Source organism: Hemibagrus wyckioides, linkage group LG16 (assembly GCF_019097595.1).
Source record: "Hemibagrus wyckioides isolate EC202008001 linkage group LG16, SWU_Hwy_1.0, whole genome shotgun sequence".
Taxonomy (NCBI): domain Eukaryota; kingdom Metazoa; phylum Chordata; class Actinopteri; order Siluriformes; family Bagridae; genus Hemibagrus; species Hemibagrus wyckioides.
Window position 1 is genome coordinate 22287916 of NC_080725.1, and position 27732 is coordinate 22315647.

Consider the following 27732-nt stretch of genomic DNA (forward strand, 5'->3'; position numbering starts at 1 on the left):
ACACACACACATGCACACACACACTCACACACACTACACAGTGGCACTTCCTCCTGCACTTCCTGTGTTGGGGTGTAGCGTCTGCAGGCCCTAGATCCCTGTGGAGAATGGTTTCTCTGGAACTTATCTCAGAAAAATGGGTTCCTTCCGCTCATTTACTAGACAAACAGACGCAGAGCTCATGGCTCATTTCGTGCGATGCCGTGGTTTCCTAAGAGTGCCAGCGGATGCAGCATGCAGAGTGTGAACAGTGTTCAGAACAAGTTCAGGCGAAGTGACTTCAGGACAACTGGATTAAAAAAGTTTTAGTGTTGGTTTTATTACAGATTATTACAGGTTACTATATACAGCTACTTCAGTCAGACACATAGACTACACCTCCTTCTGTAGTACTGACACAGAAGCCACACCTTCTTTTCTGTAACAGACATATAGGCCACACCCCTGTCCCTAGGACTGACTCAGAGGCCGGCGCTCGTCTCTAGGAGTGACACAAATGCCACACCTTTTTCTGTGAGTGACACAGAGGCCACACCTCCTTTCTGTGTTACTGACGCAAAGACTACACCTCCTTCCCTGTGATTGACACAAACACCATGCCTCCTTCCCTGTAACTGGCATAGAGGTCACACCTCCTTTCTCTGTGACTGACACAAAGGCCACACCTCCTTTCTGTGTTACTGATACAAAGACCACTCCTCCTTCCCTGTGACTGACACAAACACCATGCCTCCTTCCCTGTGACTGACAAAGAGGCCACACCTCCTTTCTTTGTGACTGACACAAAGGCCACACCTCCTTTCCTTGTGACTGACACAGAGGCCACACCTCTTTCCCTGTGACTGACACAGAGGCCATGCCTCCTTCCCTGTGACTGACAAAGAGGCCACACCTCCTTTCTTTGTGACTGACACAAAGGCCACACCTCCTTTCCTTGTGACTGACACAGAGGCCATACCTCCTTCCCTGTGACTGACAAAGAGGCCACACCTCCTTTCTTTGTGACTGACACAAAGGCCACACCTCCTTTCCTTGTGACTGACACAGAGGCCACACCTCTTTCCCTGTGACTGACACAGAGGCCATGCCTCCTTCCCTGTGACTGACAAAGAGGCCACACCTCCTTTCTTTGTGACTGACACAAAGGCCACACCTCCTTTCCTTGTGACTGACACAGAGGCCACACCTCTTTCCCTGTGACTGACACAGAGGCCATGCCTCCTTCCCTGTGACTGACAAAGAGGCCACACCTCCTTTCTTTGTGACTGACACAAAGGCCACACCTCCTTTCCTTGTGACTGACACAGAGGCCATACCTCCTTCCCTGTGACTGACAAAGAGGCCACACCTCCTTTCTTTGTGACTGACACAAAGGCCACACCTCCTTTCCTTGTGACTGACACAGAGGCCACACCTCTTTCCCTGTGACTGACACAGAGGCCATGCCTCCTTCCCTGTGACTGACAAAGAGGCCACACCTCCTTTCTTTGTGACTGACACAAAGGCCACACCTCCTTTCCTTGTGACTGACACAGAGGCCATACCTCTTTCCCTGTGACTGACACAGAGGCCACACCTCCTTTCCTTGTGACTGACAAAAAGGCCACACCTCCTTTCCCTGTGACTGACACAGAGACCATACCTCTTTCCCTGTGACTGACACAGAGGCCACGCCTCCTTCCCTGTGACTGACAAAGAGGCCACACCTCCTTTCTCTGTGACTGACACAGAGGCCATACCTCCTTCCCTGTGACTGACACAGAGGCCATGCCTCCTTCCCTGTAACTGACACAGAGGCCACGCCTCCTTTTCCTCTGACTGACAAACAATCACTCTCCTTCCCTGTCTGACATGACAGAAGCCACACCCCTTTCATTATACTAGAAATCATGCTGCAGAGATCCATTTGTCTTTTAAAGTTAAAAAAAACGTTCATTAAAGGTTAGAATTTGAGCCTTTATTCAGAAAAACACGTTAGTTTTTCTCGAATTTTATTTTCTCTATAAATACCTTTTATGAGGCTGCATGGGAAATAAAACCGGAATGATGCAAAGTGACTGAAACTCAGGCCAAAAACCGCATGCTGCAGATGAAGCATCACAATCTTTTATACAGTAGTCAGAGAACAGAATAAAGGAAGTTAGCTTTTAACAAATATTCATATTATTAATAACAACATTAACATTTTCAACATTAATAACATGATTGTATTTTTATTAATAACAAAAAAAGTAGACTCCTTATTTAAGAGTCACCTCCACACACATGCTTGTGACTTCAACCTGATCTCCATTTATGGAACTTCCTGGTTTATCTTTACCGAAAATAGTCTATTATTCACCGTCATCTCGAGACGTCTAGATGTTTATAGCCTCGGTAAAATTCCTGACCACTTGCTAGTGATGATGCAACCCTCCTGACTCTGACTGTTTATTGATGCGAGTCATTTCCTGTTTCTTCATTGGCTGAGGGCTGGTGATGTCGTTTTTCTGAATAAGCTGAATGTTCAGTGGGATTCTGACGCACACATACTAACCTCACACACTCCCAAAGACAAACACACCACACACACACAAACACACACACAAAGAGTATGTGGAGGCCCAGAACAGGAACCAGTCTGTACCAGCAGCAATAAAATACACATCCTGGCCCTCAGAAGAACATAAACACTGATAAAGAGTTCTAGTGGACTTTGATCTGTTAATATCTGAAGCTGTGAGGATTTATAACTGTTATGTTACACCCTGTGTAGTGAGTCTGTATAGTGATTTGTGTATAGTGGACTTTACCTGAATTCTGGTTACTTTTCCTGTAGAAGCATAATCACTGATCACAACCTCTACTGCTCAGGGTTATGAATAAATACGTGTTGGTGATCTTTACCGTTTCCACTTCTGCCCAATCGCCCCGTTCAGCAGTGGAAACAGTTTACAGTCTTTGGGTGGAAAAAGAAAGTACAGGGTAAATAACACTCCTATGGGTTTCAGGAGCTTCTAAAAAACAAACAAATAACTTGAGGAAAGAAAATAAAAACGAGAATTTTCAAACCTGGTCATTTTTTCCTCAAAACGAACCAATATTCAGAAAACAAGTGGAAAAAAATGTGATTAGCAGCTAGGAGGAAGTGGAGGAGGAAGTGACGTCAGAGAAGTTTCTGCTCATCACGCCGGGAAGGGTTTATAAGAACATCGCCAAATGGATCCTTTAAGAACTTTCCAGGAGCGAGCGTCTCAGCTACATCACGTGATTCTCAGGAGCTTCATGACAGGAAGGTCAGAAGATAACAAGTATAGCTTTCATGGAAGGGTGAAAAAACAGAGGCCACGCCTCCTTCCATGTAACTGACACAGGCCACACTTCATTTCTGTATGACTGACACAGAGGCCACGCCTCCTTCCCTGGGTTCGACACAATATACCACACCTGATTTTCTGCACCTGATGAGCACAAAGGCCACGCCTCCTTTACTTGCTTACATGAAGCCACACCCCTTTTATAGTACCGGCAGGCAAATCTTTTTTCTCTTTTTATGTTGCACATACACTAGAAATCATGCTGCAGAGATTTATTTGTCATTTAAAGCTAATTAAAGAACTGCTTTGACCCTGAAGGTATATGGAAGCAGGACGTTCCTCAGTCCATCTCCAACACACCACAAAAGTTCTGATACAGTGTTCTATAGATTAATGAGGTGGAGCTGGAGATGTTTGGACATCGTTCATAGCGTGATGTTCGACAAAACCACAAACAACTAAAAACAGCTGTGGAGTGTCGTGTTGAAGTGATGATTTGCGCTTGTTCTGCAGACACAGGAAATGTGCAGAGATAATGATGAACCTTCTGAACCTTCTAACAGAATATTCCTGAGACCAGTGTGAGGCATCTGTTCAGCAGCTCAAGCTGGACTGCAACTGGGTCATGCAACTGGACAATGGTCCAATTGTGCGGGTGTGTCTGCAGTACTGTGTGTAATCTAAGACAGTGACACACACACACATGCACACACACACACCTGTATTTTTATCTCGCTGAGACTGAGTCAACTCCGTTGCACAGCTTCTAGATGAATGCAGACAAAAATGTTTACTGTGTCAGTAAATGATCTGGAAAATGATGCAGCAGTGTTTATTTAGACACACACACACACACACACACCTTTGTAAAATGATCTGTATTTACTGACTATATTTGAAGTGTGTCGGTACCATGATTGTCGGTAAATAGTTTATCCTCACTATATTCAGAAGAAAATTCTGGAGTTGTTTGTTTGTTTGTTTGTTTGTTTGTTTGGACAAACACACACCCCCACATACATATGTTCATTATAATTTGTAATCTTTGTCCGTCATTTTGTTTTTGTTTGTTTGTTTATTGAATCTTAGTACACTATTTGTGTATTTGTTTGTCTGTTTGTTTACTTATTTGTTTGTTTATTGTTTGTTTGACTATAAGTCTGCTATAAAATCTGTTTCTTTTCCTCATGGGGACCAGGTAAATATCCCACAAGCTCGAAACTATCATTAAGAAGGCTTTAATTTGGTGCCTATAAATTAATGGCTCACGGCTATATACACACACACACACACACACTCGCACACACACACACTCGCACACACACACAGGTTATTACAGGTTGCAGGTGTTGTTTTTAAGGATTCCTGTCCTGTGAAATCCTCTGAACATTATGTGGAGGAGGTGTGTGTGTGTGTGTGTGTAATCATCAGTTTGCAGTCCATCAATTACTGTACATTTTAGAGACACACTAGAAGGACAGAATGACAGTAGCACAATATCTGATTAAAGTAACCAGCTTGCTGACACACACAGACACCTTTACAGAACCCCCCCCCCACACACACACACACAACCCACACACACAGGATGTCCTCATGAGTCAGATGAGTGTGTAAACACTCTGCTGGTATGAAGAGATTTTCATACTGATGAGCAGATCTGCTAACACAACGTCTAGTGTAATGTAATTCATAACGAAACCAAATAATTTTAGCATATTATTGAAATATTAGAACACGTTTAAAACTAATGGATGTCGTTTATTGTACATTGTGTACATTTTGGCTGTTACACAAGGATATGGATGGGTGGTACACACACACACACACACACACACATCAACTCAACACATGGCCACAAAATATAAGCATCTTGTTGCACAGCGTAAATGTGTTCTTGCCATGTGTGCAATGGTGTGGAAGGGTGTGTAATGGTGTGTTATGGTCTGTAAAGTTGTGTAATGGTGTGTGATGGTGTATAATGTGTTTAATGGTGTCTAATAGTGTTTAATAGTGTGTAATGTGTGTAATGGTGTTTACTGGTGTGTCATGGTATTTAATGGCACCTAATGGTACCTAATGGTGCTTAATAATGTGTAAAGGTGTTTAATGGTGTGTATTGGTGTGTAATAGTGTTTAGTAGTGTGTAATGGTGTATAATGGTGTTTAATGGCATGTAATGGTGTGTAATAGTGTTTAGTAGTGTGTAATGGTGTTTACTGGTGTGTATTGTTGTGGTTTAGTAGTGTATAATGATGTGTAATGGTGTTGAATAGTGTGCAATTGGGTGTAATTGTGTTTAATGGTGTGTAATGGTGTTTAATGGTGTTTAGTGGTATTTAATAGTGTGTAATTGTGTGTAAAGGTGTTTAATGATGTGTAATGGTGTTTAATGGTGTGTAATTGTGTGTAAAGGTGTTTAATGATGTGTAATGGTGTGTAATGGTGTGTAATTGTGTGTAAAGGTGTTTAATGATGTGTAATGGTGTGTAATTGTGTGTAAAGGTGTTTAATGGTGTTTAATTTTGTTTTATTGTGTGTAATGGTGTGTATTGATGTGTTGTAGTATTTAGCGGTGTGTAACGGTGTGTAATGGTGTGTAATGGTGTTTACTGGTGTTACAGGTTAATGGTGGGGGCTCCGTGGAGAGGCTACACTCAGAACAGGAAAGGAGATGTGTATAAATGTGCGATTGCAGGACCGACGACGACCTGCGACAAACTCAACCTACAGAGTAAGTTTAAACACCTCACTGTACATCACACTGCATCGCTAATGATAATAACAACAACTGGGGCACTCAAGTGTGGAAAATTAATCATCTGAATAAATGAAGAAGGTAAAATTCTAAAAATGACACCAATTGTAAGCAATGACAGAAGACAGAAACAAAGAAAAGTCAAATTTAAGGCACATAATTAAAAGAAAAGCTGGTTAAAAGCTCTGAGTGTGTGTGTGTGTGTGTGAGGGAGTTTCCCAGTCCTGCTTGTGAAATGCACATTGTATTGTTTAACTCCAGCTCAGAGACCCCATCGAGTGATGTAATCCCGAGCCAAGCCTGGTTTATTTTTTTGTTTTAAGGGAAACTCTGAGATGTTCCTCAGAGTCAGGGAGCTGATCCGGAGATCCACAGCGGCTCATGATGATGTTTATTCAGAACCTTGTTGTTTATGAATGTGTGGTCTACTTTTGAAAGATTCATAAAACAGGAAACCACAGATATCTACATAGTCAGCATGATTTTTTTTAAAAATCCTTAAACAGTGAATTGCAGTGAAGAAGAGATGTTTACGGACCCTCACTGCAGAAAGAACCGAGGAGCTGAGCGACCTCAGACCACTTAATTATCCTTTTAATAATAAAAACATCATTCAATTGCTTTTCAGTATTTCCACCAATCATCATATTGTTTACGCTATAGAGCCAGCATAATGTTATCTAAAGGCTTCTAGCACATTATCAAGCATTTAGCTACCTAGCTAATGGACATGATTTCCTAGGCTTTATAATATATTATAGCACAATGAACTGCTTATGTGCATTTATACAGGATTATAGCACTTTGAACTTCTTATGAGCGTTTATATAAGACTATGTAGTACAAGACAGTGGTGAGACCAGCCATGCTGTATGGTTTAGAGACAGTGTCACTGAGGAAGAGACAGGAGTCAGAGCTGGAGGTAGCAGAGCTGAAGATGTTGAGGTTCTCTTTGGGAGTGACACGGTTGGACAGGATTAGGAACGAGTACATCAGAGGGACAGCTCATGTTGGACGTTTGGGGGACAAAGTTAGGGAGGACAGATTAAGATGGTTTGGACATGTTCAGAGGAGGGAGAGTGAGTATATTTTGGTAGGAGAATGTTGGACATGGAGCTGCCAGGTAGGAGGAAAAGAGGAAGGCCAAAGAGGAGGTATATGGATGGAATAAATGAGGATATGAAGCTAGTGGGTGTAAGTGTTGAGGATGCAGAAGATAGGGATAGAGAGAGATGATTCACTGTGGAGACCCCTGAAGGGAAAAGCCCAAAGAAGAAGAAGAGTATGAAGGACTATATAGGCTATATAACACATTATAATAAACTGAAGTTCTTATAATATATCTTATGATATCTTAAAATAAATCCTGAGTTTATTCAGGATTATGTTGCGTCTCGGCACGCTCTGTCCTGGGCTGACTGCGACCCTTGGCTGATTGTGTGTCACCATTTGTTTATAACCTCATCTTATTACCATGATATCCTTTTGTTTTGTTCTATATAACATATTATAGTACAATGAACTGCTTATGAGCATTTATACAGGGTTATGTAGCCCATGTAACACATTATAGCACTATTAACGTTTTATGAGCATTTATATAGGATTATGTAGCCTATATAACACATGGCACATTGAACTGCTTAGGAACATTCATACAGGATTATGTAGTTTATATAGTACACTATAGCACAATGAACTACTTATGAGCATTTATACAGGATTATGTAGCCTATATAACACATTATAGCACAATGAACTGCTTCTGAGCATTTATTCAGGATTATGTAGCCTATATAACACATTATAGCATAATGAATAGCTTATGAACATTTGTACAGGATTATGTAGTCTATGTAACACATGGCACAATGAACTGCTTTGGAACATTTATACAGGAGTATGTAGCCTATATAACACACTCTAGGACAATTAACTACTTAGGAGCATTTATACAGGATTATGTATTTTATATAACACGCTATAGCACAATGAACTGCTTCTGAGCATTTATGCAGAATTATGTAGCCTATATGACACATTATAGCACAATGAACTGCTTATAAACATTTGTAAAGGATTATGTAGGCTTTGTAACAGTTTATAACACAATGAACTGCCTATGAGTGGGTATACAGGATTATGTATGCTATTTAACACATTATAATGCAATTAAGGTCTTATGAGCATTTATATAGGATTATATAGACTCTATTAAATATAATAATGCAATGAACCGCTTATCCAAGTTTGCACAGGATTATGTGGGCTATATAATACATTATAATGCAATGAACTTCATATGAACATTTGTACAGGATTATGTGCGCTATGTAACACTTTATAAAACAATGAACTGCCTGCGAGAGTTTATAAAGGATTATATATGCTATATAACACATTATAACACAGTAAAGTCCTTATGAGCATTTATACAGGATTACATATGCCATATGCCAACTATACTGGATTATTACTGGATTATAACACATTATCTTGTATCTAACTCTTTATTTACATACATACACAGGATTATGTAGGTTATATAACACGTTATAGCACAATGAACTGCTTATGAGCATTTATACAGTATTATGTAGCCTATGTAACACATTATAAAGCAATAGACTTTTTATGAACATTTGTACAGGATTTAGCAGGCTGTGTTACACATTATAATGCAATGAACTGTTTAAGAGCATCTATAATGGATTATATCTTGCATCTAACTCTTTTATGAGCTTTTACACAGGATTAAGTGCATTCTCTAAACCCAACATAATGTTATAAAAAAATAACACATTTATAAACTTAGAACACATGACATATATGTTTATAACACATTATGATGCAATAAACCACCAGATTCATAAGAAACAGATTCTTCCTGCCAAATATGGCACACACGTTCAGCTGCTCTGCTGCTCAGTCTTTTCATAAAAAAAATAGTGTGTGTGTGTGTGTGTGTGTGCACGTGTGTGTGTGTGTGTGTGTTACAGCAGGAAAACATTAAGCAGTGAAGTACAGGGTCAGAATGTCGTCATGATGTCATCCTGCTTTACAGTTAACAAAGAACATTCCTCCACGCGGAGAGCGGATGCTGTGATCTGTAACGGATGGTGACGGGGGTTTATTTTGTCCGCATGCCCTTCGTTTAATTACTCATCTGTTTTTTTTTCTGTTTTTTTTTTATCAGATGGCATCGACATAGCAAACGTGAAGAACATCAACGTAAACATGAGCCTGGGTCTGACTCTGATTCGAACCACCAAAAACAGTGGATTTATGGTAAATATGCTGCTGGAATGCTGCGGCACATTGACACTAATGTGGTCTTTATTTAGTGGACAGATTTGTTACGTGTGTGTGTGTGTGTGTGTGTTTCAGACATGCGGTCCTCTCTGGGCTCAGGCTTGTGCTACTCAGTATTTCTACCCCGGAGTGTGTGCAGAAGTGAGCCCTGTGTTCTCTCCGCTGCCGGCCTTCTCTCCTGCACTGCAAAGTACGATTCCAGCTCCGATCTCACGCCCCGCTCACGTTCTTCTCTTTCTCACGTTCTTCTCTTTCTCACGTTCTTCTCTTTCTCACGTTCTTCTCTTTCTCACGTTCTTCTCTTTCTCACGTTTCATGTTAAAGGATATCTTATGCTAATCTGACTCAGGGATCAATTCGGATGTTTTATATACATATTAACAGTATTATCAGTTTGATTGGAGCAGTGGTGGTTCACGTGGTTAAGGCTCTGGGTTGTTGATAGGAGGATCGGGGTTCAAGCCCCAGCACCATCAATCAAGGCCTTTAACCCTCCCTGCTCCAGAGGGCACTGTATCATAGCTGCCCCTGCGTTCTGACCACAACTTCATCAGCTGGGATATGTGAAGAAAAGAATTCCACTGTGTTGTAATGTATGTGTGGCGATAATAAAGGCTTTTTCTTCAGTCATATGATCACAATCAGCCATAACATTAAAACCACTGATGGGTCAGGGACTGGTCAAGGAACGGTATATATTAGGCAGTGAAGCCTAGATGACTCTGTAAGAATGTTCCTGGTGCTGTAGTTAGTATTTCAAACGCTGATACTAAATTTCCTTTACATAGTGCATTAAGTCCTTTTAATAATAATAATCGTAAACATAAGAGATGATGAGATGCAGTATACAAGATGCGATGCAAGATGCAGTATACAGTGAAGGTTCTTCCAGGATCCTGGTGCTGCATAAGGACACAGAACAGCATAATACACACAGGAACTTAACACACGACTAAGAGCTAAGACTGATGATCTCCTCATCATGGCACCTGTTAGTGGGTGGGATATATTAGGCAGCAAGATTTGAGCGAGTTTGATGAAGGACCAAATTGTGATGGCTAGACCACTGGATCAGAGCATCTCCAAAACTGCAGCTCTTGTGGGGTGTTCCCGGTCTGCAGTGGTCAGTATCTATCAAAAGTGGTCCAATGAAGGAACAGTGGTGAACCGGGGACAGGGTCATGGGCGGTCAAGGCTCATTGATGCACGTGGGGAGCGATGGCTGGCCCGTGTGATCCAATCCAACAGACGAGATACTGTTGCTCAAATTGCTGATGAAGTTAATGCTGGTTCTGATAGAAAGGGGTCAGAATACACGGTGCAGGATGTGTTCCAGCGATGGCTTTAAACTCTTTATTTCCTTATCCCGCAGCTTGTGGTGGCCCGATGGATATCGCTATAGTTCTGGACGGATCGAACAGTATTTATCCATGGCCTCCTGTCGTGACTTTTCTCGTGAAGCTCTTACAGCACCTTGAAATCGGACCCCAGCAATCACAGGCATGTGCTATAACGGAGCTCGAGGTTAAACCATAAACAGCTTATTATTATTATTATTATTATTAATCTGATTTTTCTTTTGGAGCAGGTCAGCGTCATTCAGTATGGCGTCGATCCCACGATGGAGTTCAAGATGAACACGTACAAAACCAGAGATTCAATCGTCAAGGCGGCTTCGGAAATCCCTCAGAGAGGCGGAACCGAGACCAACACGTTCCGAGCTATCGAGTACACCAGGTATGTGTGAGCTCGCCGGGTCTCGTCTGAGCACGCCTGGACTGGAGAGGTCAGAAGTGTTCTCATGTGTGTGTGTGTGTGTGTGTGTTACAGAGCAAACGCTTTTCTGCCTGCAAACGGAGGACGTCCAGGCGCCAGTAAAGTGATGGTGGTGGTAACAGACGGAGAGTCACACGATAACTCGCGGAGAAACACGGTCATTCCTGCATGTGAGAAAGACGGAATCACTCGCTTCGGCATCGCTGTGAGTATGTCACCACCCACGATGCCTTGCTGCTGGTTTACTGGTTTAAAAAAAAAATCCCATTTTGTCCACCGACAAACGATTTTTTCTCTCTCCCTTCCTCTTTCCGTCTTTGGCAAGTAATTATTTAAGATATAATAACTAAAGACAACAAATACTTCGCAACATCCGGGCTGCTGTGATTATCTCGCATTGTTTTGGATGTGGGGCAGCATGGTGGCTTAGTGGTTAGCACTGTTGCCTCACAGCAAGAAGGTCCTGGGTTCGAATCCTGGGTTTCTGGGCTTTTCTGTGTGGAGTTTGCATGTTCTCCCCGTGCCTGCGTGGGTTTACTCTGGGTACTCCAGTTTCCTCCCACAATCCAAAAACATGCTGTTGATTGGTAATTCTAAATTACCCATCGGAGTGAGTGTTGTCTGTCTATTTGTGTGGCCCTGTGATGGACTGGTGACCTGTCCAGGGTGTACCCCTGCCTTTCGCCCAATGTGTGCTGGGATAGGCTCCAGCAGATCCCTGTGACCCTAATTAGGAATAAAGCAGGTATAGAAGATGGATGGATGGATGTTTTGTCTGTTACTTATATTATTAAATGGTTTAAATAACCGTCTCCAGGTGCTCGGGTACTACATAAGGAATAACATCGACAGCAAGAAGCTGATTGAGGAAATCAAGTCCATAGCCAGCAGTCCTTCAGATAAATATTACTTCAACGTGTCTGCTGAAGATGCTCTGCAGGAGATCGCAGGAACCTTGGGAGATCGGATCTTCAACATCGAAGGTAAAAGTCAGGTTTTTATTAAACTCTCGGGTTAAGATTGACGAGATTTTGGAATAAAAGTGGAAAAATTGTCTAGAATTAAACTTGAAATCAAATTTTAATATTATTTTGCATGCATAACCAATCACTACAACGTGTAGGAAATGTTTTTGGATTTTTTTTTTTTGGAAACTCTTTTGATTTTCTGACATAAAATCAATAGAATAAAATAGAATAAAAAATTGTTACAATAAAAGAATAATAATAGAATTATCTGTACAATTGAGGGAAAATGTATAGAAAATATTTCATGTAAAAAATTGACAAATTTTTTTTTCTTCTGTAAGAATATATAAGATTATATAAAAAGATATATATGACTATAATAATAATGACATAATTCTTGTATAGATACATTTTTTCTTATATAAGAATAATGAAAGAATTTATTCATTGTTCCTTATAAAATCGCTCCTGGTCTTAATTCTCAGCCAAACAACAAGAACAAGAAAACCCTCTAAATCATTCAGGTCACATTGTGAAGGTTAAATATTGCTGTATTTCCACAGGCACAGGTACGGGAGGTCAGTTTGAGATGGAAATGTCGCAGGTTGGCTTCAGCGCACACCAAACCAAAAATGAGGTGCCAGGATTATTTCTTCTCTCTTCTCTTAATTCCATCAGTGGTTTTATTTCCACTCACACCGCTGTCCTGGGATCGTGTCTCTGCAGGACGTGTTGATGCTGGGGGCCGTCGGGGCGTATGGATGGACTGGAACTGTAGTGCATAAAACTGCCCAGAAATCAGAGATTTTCCCCAAAGAAGCTTTTCAGCAAATCCTTGAAGACAAAAACCACAGTTCACTGCTGGGTGAGTGACTCGTTGCAGTTTTAGTTGAAATACACATCAAAATTTAATGTCACATGAGGATTTTTCTCACCTTTTAATCCACTCGTTTCTCCTGAATGGTGCAGTTTAGAGTCTGATTTGGTTTTGTCCTGGAATTAAAAGTATTTTTTAAAAGTTTTTTTTTTTTAAATCATGCAGCAAACATCAAACACCAAGACATGCCTTGAGTGAAGGATGACATGTCAAATATTTAAATGAAATATTAATTAATAAATAAATAAGTTAATTAATTAATAAGTTAATAAATAAATAATATTTAAAAGTAAATAATATTTTAAAAATAAAACCATTATTTAAAAATTAAAAATTAATAATATTAAAAAATAAACAAATAAATAAAGAAATAAACAGATAGATTGGTAAACAAATAAATAAATAATATTTTTTTAAATATTATTTAAAAATGATTATTATTTCATTTCATTTCATTGTCTGTACCGCTTATCCGATCTATACTCGGGTCATGGGGAGCCTGTGGAGTCATCGGGCATCAAGGCAGGATACACCCTGGATGGAGTGCCAACCCATCACAGGGCACACACACACACACACTCAAATGATTATTATATTATTTAAAAATAAATAATATTATATAATTATATATTATTATTATTATTATTATTATTATTATATAAATAAAGCAATAAAAGTAAATAAAGAAATAATTAGATGGATTGGTAAACAAACAAATAAATAAATAAATAATATTTAAAAGTAAATAATATTTAAAAAAAATCATTATTTAAAAATTATTATTATATTATTTAAAAATTTAAAATAAATAATATGAAGAAATAAATAAAAGTAAATAAATAAATAAATAAATGTGTTATTAGTTTATCAGCTCAGGTAAAAATAAAAATAAAATAAAAGCAAAATTTATTTATTTATTATTTTTCATCAATCACTGCAAACAATCCAGAAATATCAGCTCCATGTAAGAACTTTCTAATAATGTAACTGTATACTTAGCACATATTTTTGAGATAAATGTGTAAGACAGAAAGACAAAAAGGCAGTTTTTATTCATGTGTTTATTCAGTGTTCTTGTCATTATTTCCGTGTGTGTGTGTGTGTGTGTGTGTGTGTGTGTGTAGGATATTCGGTGACGACCCTGAATAGCGGTTCCACCGAGTACTTTGTGGCCGGCGCGCCTCGCTCCAACCACACGGGTCAGGTGGTGGTGTACACGCTGAACAAGCAGAGACAACCCGACATCCGACACTCTCAGAGAGGAGATCAGGTCTGATCAATAAATAAATCTTCTGCTACTGACCAATCAGAATGGAGAATTCAGCAGCGTTGTTGAATCCTGGATTCTGATTGGTCAGATTTATTTTACCTCTTATCGTTTCTATAGTAACAGCTCATTTGGGGGAACACGTACGGTGGACGTTCAACAGTGAAAGAAATCTTTAACATGATGAAGTTTTATATGTATGAGGAGAATACATATTTATGTAACATTTATGGAAGGAGTCTCCAGTTTCAGCGCTTTATGACACTCAGTGGTGAAGTTTTGTGAAATCTTCAGGACAAGCAGAGAGGCGAAAAAACAAGAAAAGGAATCAACTTGTCTTAACGTGACTATAAATGTGAAAAAATGTCGTTGTTTTCGTTCTGATCCGCAGATCGGCTCGTACTTCGGAAGTGTGCTCTGCCCCCTGGACGTGGATCGTGATGGTTCGACTGACCTTCTGCTAGTTGGAGCTCCGATGTACATGAGTGAGAAGAAAAAGGAGACGGGAAAAGTCTACATCTTCACCGTTACTGACGTAAGCTGTTATTACACTGCTTTCAATCCACCAAAGCTTTGCTGAAAAACCACTCAAGATCCATGATGTGTATATCTACAGGGGTTTTTGAGTAGCCAGGGGTTTCTGGAAGGTTCCTCTCCATTAGAGAACGCTCGATTCGGGATGGCCATCGCCGCCGCTCCTGACCTCAATCTGGATGGCTTCAACGACATGGTGGTCGGAGCGCCGCTGGAGGGGAACGGCCAGGGAGCCGTTTATATTTACAACGGAGATGTATCGAAGAGCATCAGGAAGCAGAGCTCACAGGTACGATATTCAGTGTGTGATGGGAATAAAACACAGCGTTGAGCTGATGAAGGAAAATAATCAGTGACGGTTTGGTGTGATGGAGGAACTGTTTTCACCCTGAAGTTGATTATTTTTCTAGAACAGCACATCCTCAAGCCTTTTATTCATTATACTAATCTCAGCTAGATGTATTTCCTAAATTTTTCTCTGCCAGTATTAAAGCATATATAGTATATTATTATAGCCTATTAATTATATTTGTAATATTTTATTTATAATATTTGTAATTTTAATTTCATTTTAGAATTTTAAAAACCCTTTTTTATTTCATATGTATCATTTAATATAGCTGTTTATCTAATATTTACTTTAATTCAATTAATATATTTTTCTGCTTGAATTTCTTTTTCTGAATATTTATATTAGAAATGGATCTTACGTTTTTGTATTTTTAAAAATTACAGTATTTTTTTCTATTTCAGAAAATTCTTGCCATGAAACTGGACCCGAAGTTGCGGTATTTCGGACGTTCGTTAGACGCCAGTGAAGATCTGAATGGGGACTCGCTCCCGGACGTCTCAGTGGGGAGTTACGGGAACGTGATTCAGCTCTGGTGAGACTCTCTGGAGTGGGAAATGTTTCCCATGATGCACTGGTGTTCTGTGTTTTGTGAAGAGGAAGTGCGGTCAGAGAGTCTATGTGAATAATCACCATTAGTTTAGAAGCATAATTCACTGGACATTTAATTAGAGATGATTGAGAGGTTTTAGACTAGACTTTGATTCTCGCACTGTTCTGTGGCGTGTGGTTTCAGGTCCAGAGGAGTGGCGGTGGTGACGGCTCGGGTCACGTTCATGCCGGACCGGATCAGCATCCTGAGTAAATCGTGTAGTCTCGTTGGACGGATGGTGTCGTGTTTTAAAGCCAAAGTCTGTTTCAACGCAGAGTTCAGACCATCGAGCTCAATCGGACCTGCAGGTGCTTTCACTCTTTACTTTTATTCCACAGAGATTTTAATATTCGCTCCGATACGCAGTACATTTTATATAAACACACAGTACAGTTATTCCCATCTGAAATATATTTCCCCTGGGTCCTAGTAAACCCCCTGTTAAATCCTGGGAATCCTGGGTTGTGTAGTATGAGGTTTCACACTGCTTACACTTTACCCGGGATTAATACTGAATCCTGTGTCTCCATCCATAGATTATTATAAATGAAAATGATCTAAGATTATTCAGTGTTTCATTCAGTGCTTTTACACATTTCAGACATTGTTTTTTATTCTGTTGGCAGATTATTTTGCTTCACTGTGCAAATAAACACCTCAGAAGCTTTTGAGAATTAGATTTATTTATTTATTTATTTATTTATTTATTTATTTATTTATTTAATGTTTTTAAAATATTTCAAAATGTTATAATAAAATGACATAAAAAAGTGCAGAAAATAAGTTTATATTTTATATTTTAAAAATTGGAAAGTAAAATATAAATATTTAAAATTAAATTAAATTAAATATTAAATGAATATAATACTACATAAGCCTTCTCTTGATTCTATTGATGAAGAAGAAAGAGATAAATAGATAAATAATACAGATAACGAAGCAGAACTCATCGATCGACCTGATGAGAAAATAATCTGTCTGAGATTAATTGATGTTCCTGCTTTTCAGACATAAAGTACAACATGACGCTGGACGCTGACCTGCAGTCGTCTCGAGTCGCGTCCAGAGGTCACTTTGCGAACTCGGAGCGTGCGATCCAGAAGGACGTCAGCGTTTCCACGTCCGAGACGTGTGAGGAACATCAGGTGTACGTTCAGGACACTCCTGACCTCGTCAACCCCATCGCCGTCCGAGTCGACGTCGGACTCCAGAAGCCGGACTCCGGTCCCGTCCTGGACGCCTTCAGTAACACCGCCTGGGCCTTTTTCGTGAGTGCCGTGTCCAGTGTTGCGTAGTTGTTAGTTTTGTAGTTGTTTTCATTTAATGTTACTGACAGATTATTATTTGTTCATGTAGATCCCGTTTTCTAAAGACTGTGGTGCTGATGAGAAGTGCTACAGTGACCTGGTGTTGAGCGTCCAGAGAGAACCACCCACTGGGTAGGACATGCTGTGATTGTTCCTACTGAACAAAATCTTACACAGATATTTTTTTAATCAGCTTCTGGTTTATTTTTTTGATTTCTGAAATCTTTATCAGGTGCACTGGCTCTCATATCCTCCATAGATACACTGCAAGCATTTTATTTAAATCTTTACACACACACACACACAAATACACTGTCACACACACACTCACACACAAATACAGTCACACACACACTCACACACAAATACACTGTCACACACACACTCACACACAAATGAACTGTCACACACTCACACACAAATAAACTGTCATACACACACATACACACACTCACACATACTCAAATGCTCACTGATACACACACACACACACACACACACACACACACACACATGCTATGGCAAGAACTCACTCAATACGACCGTCACTGAAATAAGACTTGATGAAAATAAATGTTAAAATAAAAGCAAATATAATAAATAAGCAAATATAAATAATAAAAAATAACAAATATAAATATAAATTTATAAAATAAATAATTAATCATTATAATTAATAATTTATTAATAAATTACTACAATTAATAATTTAATAATAAATTATTAAAAATAAATTATTATTATTTTTCAATTTAAATTTAAAAAATTTCTCCACAGCTGTTATTAATTTAATTTTAAATGGTAATTAATTTGTGGTTTTATAGAAACATCAGCATTTTATTACAGAATTAATTCGCTCTTAATCGTCCAGCACCAGCTCTGCGTCCGTGTGTACGCCTGCGCTGAAAGGTCAAAGGTCATACAGTCTAAGCAGCGCACTGACAGCGTAGGACTGTATTCGTCTCCCGGAAAAGTTTTATTTATATTATTATTATTTATTTATATTATTATTTATATTAACTTCACTGACACGCTACACACCAACGGGTCCCGGAAAAAGCTGCCAGAGTCTTTAAACACTTTCACATGTGGTTTCTCTTTTTCCGTCTCCATGGCGACGACCAAAACTACGCCTTTCTCCCTGCCACATCTGTGCAAATAAGTACACTTTTAATTAAACTAGAATCAGCTCCTGAATTATTTCTAGAAATAAACTCTTAAATAAATAAATAATCTCATCAGGAGGATGCAATAATTTTTTAACACTCTCTTTAATGTTTTTTTATTTAATTTAGTACAGAGAATGATTTTTAAAAAATTAAATATTTATTATTAATAAAATAAAAATAAAAATTAATGCAGTGTTTTTAAAATAATCAGGCGTTTCCCAGGTGGCATAAAATTCATCAACCTTCTAAAATGTTTTTTAAGCTTGAAGTGACTAAGGAAAATACATACAAATAAAATGAAGTGCCTTAAATTAGGTTTAGAATCTTCTAAAAATAATGAATAATTAAAATCATAAAAAATAAATATATATTTTCTCTTATTCTTAGGTATGGGACGTCAGTCCCTGTGAAATATTGTTTTAAAAAAAGTATGATATGATAAAACCCAAAATTAATAATATTATTAGTAATAATAATATTAATAAGAATAAAAGTTGCACATGCAGTTTAGTCTGTTAAGAGTAAGCTTTGGTTGCTAAGCAACATCACAGATGAAGCGTTAGATATGGTGTTTAATGGATTTTTTTTTTGGTTTTAAATCTGGTTCATTAATGCAGAATTAAATTTGTTCTTTGGAGGCGTCTCAGCCAATCAGATTCAAGAACTGATTCAATTCGAACCACATTGTTTTAGGGTTCTGCGTAGAACCTTTACACAGCCCCAGACAGAGAGAATCAGTGTGAGTTATTCTGGGATTTGGTTTTTGCTCTTTGTTTTTTTCTCTGCTTTTGTTGGTGGAATAAATTTTGCAGTCGTCTCCATAGATCAAAAGGACTTGTTTGCAAGACACGTCCAAATAAAGTCAGGACGTTACTGCGTGACGCCTGCGTAATAAAGTCCAGCTGGACGTCTTCACGTTCTGTCTGTTCAATCTGGTGAATTGTCTCCTTTCTGTGTCTTGGTAGCTCGTTGCTGGTGAGTTATAAGAACAGAAGACTGACGCTGACCGTGACGGTGATGAACAGAAAGGAAAACGCCTACAACACCAGAGTGACCGCACGCTACTCCAGCAACCTGTTCTACTCCTCCGTGACGCCGCCTGTACGTCCGGCACGTTTCGACATATGACTTTATTGTAGATTTAATCTGAGCTAAACAAAACAGCTGGATTTTATTCTCTTCCCAAGCTGATTTCCTTTGTTTTTGTTTTTGTTTTTTTCACCCCTAGAGCGATGGTACTGAGGTCCAATGCATGTCCAGTAAAGACACGGAAATGGTCACGTGTCAAGTGGGATATCCAGCGCTCAGGACTGACCAGTCGGTGAGACTCCATGAGTCACTAAACACACATGCGTAAATAGTAACAACATCTACATGAGACATTTCTTATTTATATCTTATCTCCTGAGAGAAAAAATACGCCGGGATCCAAGCAGAAGGAAGCAAAAATTAAACATTAAAAGATATAGATGTATAATTCAGTGTTAATTTGAATATTCATGAAGGTTTTTTTTTATTTGTTTTTGTTATTATTTTAACGATTCAGAGAAAAGCGCTATTCTCAGGAGTTCCACCATATAAACACAGTGCCGTTAAGTCAAGTTAAAGTTGTTTTTATTGTCATTAATTTATCTAAATAGTTAACAATGACACAAAAAACAGTTGTTTCCCACCTTTGTGCAACATTGCATACATATTTCTGGGTGATTAGAGACGTTACAATGTGAATACAGAAAGCAGAAAGAGTGCTTGTTGTAATTGTTGGTGGTGTTGTTTATTTATTTATTTTCTTTTGTTTGTGTTTGTCGGCTTCGTAGCCGATGGATTTTTGTTTGTCGTAGCGCTGATTGTTGTATGTAGGGTTTCTGCTGGATCTGTTGATTGTGGTCGGTGGTGGTTGTGGTTGTGGTTGTTGTACTCGTTTTCTCTTTTATTGCTCTGATGAATTTTGTGGTTTTGTGTTTGTCGAGTCTGAGATGTGTGAAATTAAAATAAAATAAATTGTATATTCTTGTGTTTCAGGTAACATTTGAGATCAATTTTGACTTTAATTTGGCACAATTGCAAAAGGAAGTCAAAGTGTTTTTCGAAGCTCAGAGGTAAGAAATAAAATCTTACAAAGGGAACAGAAATTATTTTTATTGCTGATGACGATGATGTTGACGATGATGACGATGATGATGATGATGGTTGTCCATGTTGATTGCAGTGAGAGTGTAGAGGAATCTGCCGTGGATAACACCCAGATGATGACGATCCCCATCCAGTACGGGACAGAGCTCATCCTCAGCAGGTCTGATTCAACGGCAAAACTTTGACAGAATAAAAATCAGCTGAAAAAGTAATGCTTTATGGAAAACGACATGTTACCATGGAAACTCGGAATATGATTGTTTTTCTTTTACAGAGAAGCCAACGCTTATGTTTACTTACTCGATGAAAAGGATGAAATTATAAACCCGATAAAGACGTACAGTGACATCGGCCCAGAGCTCGTGTTCACCCTGAAGGTCAGTGTGTGTTTTTTTCTTTTTTTCCTTAAAAAAGGAAAGTTAGGAATTTCCCTAACTCACAATCCGCCTGAGAGGAAACTGTGCAGGAGTTCACTTGTTCGTTATTCTTAAAGATGTCTGACAAATTAAAGTAAACAAACACCGAGACTGGAGACTCCTTCCATCAGTGTTACATAAATGACTTCTTACAGAAAGCATCCTGCAAATAGAAGTCATGGAACTTCTGAAGCTTTATCATATTTATTTCAATAAGCTTTGTCATTTTTATTTTTGTAAAGCTGATTTATAAAAATGAAATTGAATTGAATTCTTTATATAAAGCATGGTTTAATATTGGTCAAAGACGAAAAGTTAATATCATACACAGTTTTTTTGATCATTTAGTCCATTCCTGATTGATTTTTAGCTCAAATTATAGATATTTTATAACAAATTTATAATGAGTGAAGAATATCACCCTTCTGGATATTTCTCCGCTCAAGGTCTCTGGAGCAGCTTTTCCAGTCAGTCTGGTCCACCTCAATGTCTCACTGCCCATCAGCACAAAATCAGGGAATCAGCTGCTGTATATAACATCAGTCGAGGGAATGCCGGTGAGACGCCACACCATCACCACCACCACCACCACCACCACCACCATCATCATCATCATCACTGTTATCTCATCCTGTCATGTTGTGTTCTTGGTCACATTCTACAGTATGACACTCTCTTGTTCCTGTGGTCATTAATAAGACAGTTTATAACCATAACCATTACATTACCAGTAAATCCAGAGCTTATTGAGTGTTGAACTTCATTCTAGTCGCACTTCTGAATCCATCCGCTACACGTTTAGCATTAAATTCTGCTATGTTTTTGGGGGCATGGCTGATAGGAGTGGCTTTTCTTCTGTATAAACTTGGCTTATTAAGACCTAAGGATACATCGATAGAACCCTTACGGTGTGTATGGTGTTTAGTGCTCGCTGACCTGAACTGCTCTCACATGCGACAGTTTCTCTGCACACTCGCGTCTTTGCCTCACGCTCATCCATAACCTTATGTGCACCGATCCACAGAACGTTGAGGTCATTTCTGATGATAACGACACACTGATTCTTGCTCGCGGTCAGGGTCGTCCGTCCTCACACACTATTAAACACTTTGCTTTGGTCAGTATTCGTTTCAGTGTCACCTGGGATCAGATCTAAGTATGGATGATTTTTCAGGAAATGATAACAGTATCAGAATGATCAGACAGTGTGTGTGTGTGTGTGTGTGTGTGTTACAGTCAGCCGACGTTCAGTGCGACAGCCATGCGCTGATTGACCCGTTGAACATCAGAGAGACGGAATACACAGCCAAATTCACCCCAGAGAGCTTCAGAGGAACCAGTCACCTGGTCAGTATGTGTGTGTGTGTGTGTGTGTGTGTGTGTTATCTCTTTTTTGTAAACTATAAAATATATAGAAACTTCACTGGACTTCCAAAATGATTCTGATTACACGAGTAACTTTTTTCTCCAGATTAAATTCTTCCTTATTAAAAGCTGTACCCTACACTGTCGATGTCGTTCCTCACATCTGTATTGTTTTTGAGTTTTTTTCCCACATCTGTTCCGCAGGACTGCGACTCGGCCAGGTGTCAGGTGCTGAAGTGTGTGCTGAAAGACCTGAGCGTGAAAAGTGATTACTATATCAAAGTGTCCGCAAGGATCTGGAACGGAACCTTCGCTAAGGTTTGCTAGAACAGCTTCACTTCCTCTGATTAAACCACTGTCCAGTCACAGCATGGGTTGCCAGATTGGATTTTCTCTTTTTCAACCTTTTTTAATTTACTCTTATTTAATCCGAGCTCTGATTCAGGGAAGCGAAGTAAAAAATCTGATAAACAATAGAGATTAAACTAATACACAAATAATCATATTAATAATTTTAAAAATAGTAATAAAAATGTTTTAATAAAAGCATTATCCGATTGCAACAGAGAAGGATGGGTTTTTTTAATACCTTTTTAATTTTTTTGGGATGGGCCAAAACTGACCTCTTAAACTCCTGGCCGATGAGATATTCCAGAGTAATAAAGTCATTTTTTGACAGACAGTTCAATCAATCTGGCAACTTTTCAAGGCAAAATAAAATCACAGAATATTATTTTTGTGTTGTGAAACCAAGGTGTAATATCTAACCATGTTTCTCTCTCTCTCTCTCTCTCTCTCTCTCTCCTTCTTTCTCTCTCTCTGCCCCATCTCTCTCCCTACCTCCCTCTCTCTCTCTCTCTGCCCCCCCCGTCTGCCCCCCCACCCTCTTTCTACCCCCATATCCCTCCCAACCTCCCTCTCTCTCTGCCCCCCCCTCCACCCCCCCCTCTCTCTCTCCCTCCTTCTCTCTCTCTCTACTCCCTCTCCCTCCCTCTTTCTCTCTCTCTCTGCCCCATCTCCCTCCCTCCCTCTCTCTCTCTCTCTCTCTCTCTCTCTGCCCCATCTCCCTCCCTCCCTCTCTCTCTCTCTCTCTCTCTCTCTCTCCCTCCCTCCCTCCCTCTTTCTCTCTCTCTCTGCCCCATCTCCCTCCCTCCATCCCTCTCTCTCTCGCACTCTCTCTCTCTCTCCCTCCCACCCTCTTTCTCTCTCTCTCTGCCCCATCTCCCTCCCTCCCTCCCTCTCTCCCTCCCTCCCTCTCTCTCTCTCAATCTCTCTCTCTCTCTCTCTAGGCTGATTTCCAGTCAGTCATATTAAACGTGAACGCTCAGATCGAGACGTCTCAGCCTGACCTTCTCGTTATCTCCCACAAACAAGCGACGGTACAGAATCCTTTATTTTATTTAGCTAACATTAACATGACTATAGCTAACCTCTGCACTCTAACAGCTCCGCTACTGAAACTTCCAGCTGAAGATCAAATCTGTTTTTTTCCCCTGGATATCAGGTGGAGGTCACTGTGAGTAAACCAAAAGCTATAGGTGACGTCCCTGTGGGTGTGATCGTGGGCAGTGTGATCGGAGGGCTACTCCTGCTGGCTGCTGCAGTCGCGGCGCTGTGGAAGGTAAACACCAGAAACTGTGTTTTATTAACCAGGTTTTATTTTACACAAGAGATGGATTCTTTAATCCTAAAAAATCTTCTCTCTCATTCTCCCTTTTTCACTCACACTTTAGTTTCTTAATGTTTTTCTCTCTCACTCTGTCTTCATTTTTTTGCTTTTCTCATAATTTCTCTTCATTTCTTCCTTTCCTTTCCTTTCCTTTCCTTTCCTTTCCTTTCCTTTCCTTTCCTTTCCTTTCCTTTCCTTTCCTTTCCTTTCCTTTCCTTTCCTTTCCTTTCCTTTCCTTTCTCCATTCTATTCTATTTATGCTTCCTTTTTATGCCATTATTCAACATTAATCTTTGTGCTATGATTTTGTGTTAATTTAGTTTAATGTAAATAATAATAATAATAATAATGTTTCCACAAAAATCCCCAAGGAGCTTATTATCATATTACATAACAAAAAGACTCTATTTTTACACATGCATGTCTCAGCTGATTGATTATAATGAAAGATTGTGTAAATGACGTATTTTTAAAAATAAATTGCTTGTGTTTGTGTCACATTCTCTTCAGTTCGGCTTCTTTAAGCGTAAATATCAGCAGCTGCAGAGGGAAGGAGGCGCTGAAGCAGAAGGACTCCAGGAGAACCCATGACGAGCATGAGTTCAGAACTGATCCAAAAAAAACTGTCTGATCTCAGATCAGCTCCAGCCAAAGATGTAACCCTCAGAGACACAGAGATCACATCAGCAGCAGTGAGGAGGAGGAGGAGGAGCTTCATCACACACCAGCACCAGGAACCGGCTGCCTTCTGCTCCGAATGGAAAACCGTCTCAAGCCTCAAAGGGACAACAATCTTGCTGTTGTGGAAAATCCTCACATCTGCCGTTTATCCTCAACAATGGAGTCTCTGGATCAGCGTAAGCCACGCGGAAACAGACTTCCTTTCCCTTTTCGGGTTTCATCTTTATTTAGAAATACTGTAAATATCATAGATAAAGAAATATTGTTGAAAATGAAAAATGGCTGCACTGAGCTCCTCCCCGAAAGAACTAGTTTTAGTTCTGTTCAGTATTTTGATATTAATTTGATCATTTGTCCTGAAGTCCAGCGCTTTAAATCTTCTACTACTGAATCATTAATAGTCTAAATGCTTTTTTGCGAGCTCACGTGCAGCCAGAAAGCGTGGACAACACGTGGAAAGTAACGTCACATGCAAGTCGAGTGCAAACGTTTTCATCTCCTTTAATCGAGACGTGTATGTTTATCTTAGTAAATGCCGTGTGTAAATGTTTTTCATCAAACTGAACTGTTAACATGTAGCCACGCCCACACAACTCCATAAAAGGTCAAGAGCACTAATACCGAGTGCAATCACGTTACCAAGTGCAAGAACATTTAGCCACGCCCACACAACTCCATAAAAGGTTGCTTCCAGGAACATTTTTTTTTAATAAGGTGCCTTTACTTTTATTTTATTCTTTATTGAACATTTAGTGAAATTCGTCTTCTACTCGTCTACTCGATTGTTTTCCTTCAATTCATTAATACAGAGCGACAGAATTTGACAAAATGTTCGTAAAAAAAAAAAAAGATACACACATTCCCAAGCGGAAGATTCGGGACGGTTTTCCGAACAAAGTGGGCTTTCAGGAACACCGCCTTTCTGGTGTAAATGATCCTGTGAAGGATTTTCAGATAGATTTATCCATACCCAAGGTGATAAAGGAGTTTCAGAGAGGTACAATTTATTTATTTAGAAAGAAAGAAAGAAAGAAAGAAAGAAAGAAAGAAAGAAAGAAAGAAAGAAAGAAAGAAAGAAAGAAATAGCATCATGTCCCTTTCTAATGTGATGTAAGAAAATATTACTTGACCCTTGAAATGTAATATCCTTTCAACTGCCTTTTGGAACAAACCTCACTCCTACACACACACACACACACACACACACACACACACCCCAACTTGATCAGTTTTACAGCTGTATAAAGGTACATTATTCTTTTTTTCCCTACATAAAACCCATGCGGTGATGAAAACCTCTGACCTCGACTTCACGTCCAGCATTAAATACAACATGGGATTTAAAACTGAGAATAAAGGTCATTGTCTGACACTCTGACACGAGAAACTACCAGTAAACATGGTCAAACTGTTAACCATTCCGAACGGAGTGTGAGAGTGTGTGTGTGTGTGTGTGTGTGTGTGTGTGTGTGTGTGTGTGTGTGTGTGAATAGACAGATCTATAAATACACATGTAAACGCGATGCTGTGAGAGTTGCAGTAATGAATGCGGCGGCGCTTTGACCCTGTTTCCTGTCGGTGTATCGTGTCCTCCGCTTCGTACGCAGTGCACGAGGGTACAGAGAAAACGTCACGTTTCACACGGAAATCCTTCATCAGCTGTGAAATAGGAATCTCAAACAAATAAATGATATGCTTTTGATATGTTTATATTCCTAAAAGCTGCTTTGTGACTATCGCAATTTTTTAATTCAGATCAAATGAAACTGAACTGAATCGATTCATGCTGTATCTCTATATATATTTATATAACCTGTGTTAATACTGAATGAACACAATCTACACCCGGGGATTCTGTAAGAGCTTGTCAGTGCTGCGTGGGAGAAAATATTACACAGGTTTAGCTCACAGAGGCTTCACTGTGGACTGATGATTGAGAGAAATGAGTCACGATGGTGTGATCTTACTCAGTCATTTAAAAATAAGAGCTAGTGAAATGATTTAGTGATGTAAAGTCACAATTTAGTGATCGTTCACTTAGCAACTGTGACGTGATGTTGAATTAGCACACGTGAGGGGGAAATAAATCGTGAAAATGAATTCGGAGATTTAAAATGACGTGTTATTTTAAAATGAGCGATTATTAACCTGTACAAACAACAATAAACAAGATTTTTAAAAAGTCGCCAGTTTTTTAGCACGATTAAAATTAAAACAAGTCAAAATAAGAGATATTAACTCGAAATTACAAAATTAAAGTCACAACTGAGTGAAATTAACTCTGAATTATATTAAAATAATGAGCAGGTGTGAAAAAATCAATCCTAATTATTCGTTTTTATTAAATCAGATTATTTTCAAAAGGCATAATTACCAGTGTAATATTTTCTACTAAGTGATAAACACAAGCTTCCATTAATATAACCTCTTTTTTTTGTTAAACACTTAATTCGTCTCGTTCTCTCTCTCTGCCCCCATCTCCCTCCCTCTCTCTCTCTCTGCCCCCATCTCCCTCCCTCTCTCTCTCTCTGCCCCCATCTCCCTCCCTCTCTCTCTCTGCCCCCATCTCCCTCCCTCTCTCTCTCTGCCCCCATCTCCCTCCCTCTCTCTCTCTCTCTGCCCCCATCTCCCCCCCTCCCTCTCTCTCTCTGCCCCCATCCCCCTCCCTCCCTCTCTCTGCCCCATCTCTCTCTCTCTCTCCCTCTGCCCCCATCTCCACCCCTCCCTCTCTCTGCCCCCATCTCCCTCCCTCCCTCTCTCTCTCTCTGCCCCATCTCCCTCCCTCCCTCTCTCTCTCTCTGCCCCATCTCCCTCTCTCTCTCTCTCTGCCCCCATCTCCCTCCCTCCCTCTCTCTCTCTCTGCCCCCATCTCCCTCCCTCTCTCTCTCTTTCTGCCCCCATCTCCCTCCCTCTCTCTCTCTCTCTCTCTGCCCCCATCTCCCTCCCTCTCTCTCTCTCTGCCCCCATCTCCCTCCCTCTCTCTCTCTCTGCCCCCATCTCCCTCCCTCTCTCTCTCTCTGCCCCCATCTCCCTCCCTCTCTCTCTCTCTGCCCCCATCTCCCTCTCTCTCTCTCTGCCCCCATCTCCCTCCCTCCCTCTCTCTGCCCCCATCTCCCTCCCTCTCGCTCTCTGCCCCATCAAACCTCCCTCCCTCCCTCCCTCTCACTCGCTCTCTGCCCCATCAAACCTCCCTCCCTCCCTCCCTCCGTCTTCCACCCCGTCTCTGCCCCCCCACTCTCTCTGTCCCTCCCTCCCTCCGTCTC

The 27732-nt window shown here is 39.9% G+C and overlaps 1 protein-coding gene across 1 annotated transcript in view; it reads left to right on the forward strand.

Moving 5' to 3' along the window:
* The window catches only part of itga2.2 (integrin, alpha 2 (CD49B, alpha 2 subunit of VLA-2 receptor), tandem duplicate 2), a 34964-nt gene extending 7842 nt beyond the window's left edge, over positions 1 to 27122 (forward strand). Inside the window, exons 3-29 of the mRNA XM_058412192.1 lie at positions 5921 to 6030; positions 9251 to 9342; positions 9442 to 9556; positions 10739 to 10866; positions 10955 to 11103; positions 11197 to 11347; positions 11960 to 12125; positions 12674 to 12747; positions 12837 to 12975; positions 14112 to 14257; positions 14646 to 14789; positions 14871 to 15077; positions 15542 to 15672; positions 15874 to 16037; positions 16738 to 16997; positions 17086 to 17168; positions 19171 to 19306; positions 19434 to 19526; positions 20228 to 20304; positions 20415 to 20498; positions 20613 to 20715; positions 21201 to 21311; positions 21991 to 22101; positions 22324 to 22437; positions 23409 to 23498; positions 23624 to 23740; positions 24299 to 27122. Of these exons, the coding sequence (XP_058268175.1) occupies positions 5921 to 6030; positions 9251 to 9342; positions 9442 to 9556; positions 10739 to 10866; positions 10955 to 11103; positions 11197 to 11347; positions 11960 to 12125; positions 12674 to 12747; positions 12837 to 12975; positions 14112 to 14257; positions 14646 to 14789; positions 14871 to 15077; positions 15542 to 15672; positions 15874 to 16037; positions 16738 to 16997; positions 17086 to 17168; positions 19171 to 19306; positions 19434 to 19526; positions 20228 to 20304; positions 20415 to 20498; positions 20613 to 20715; positions 21201 to 21311; positions 21991 to 22101; positions 22324 to 22437; positions 23409 to 23498; positions 23624 to 23740; positions 24299 to 24379 (3376 nt within the window). The 3' untranslated portion in view covers positions 24380 to 27122. The remainder of the gene's footprint in view (positions 1 to 5920; positions 6031 to 9250; positions 9343 to 9441; positions 9557 to 10738; positions 10867 to 10954; positions 11104 to 11196; positions 11348 to 11959; positions 12126 to 12673; positions 12748 to 12836; positions 12976 to 14111; positions 14258 to 14645; positions 14790 to 14870; positions 15078 to 15541; positions 15673 to 15873; positions 16038 to 16737; positions 16998 to 17085; positions 17169 to 19170; positions 19307 to 19433; positions 19527 to 20227; positions 20305 to 20414; positions 20499 to 20612; positions 20716 to 21200; positions 21312 to 21990; positions 22102 to 22323; positions 22438 to 23408; positions 23499 to 23623; positions 23741 to 24298) is intronic.
* Positions 27123 to 27732: the final 610 nt, after the last annotated feature.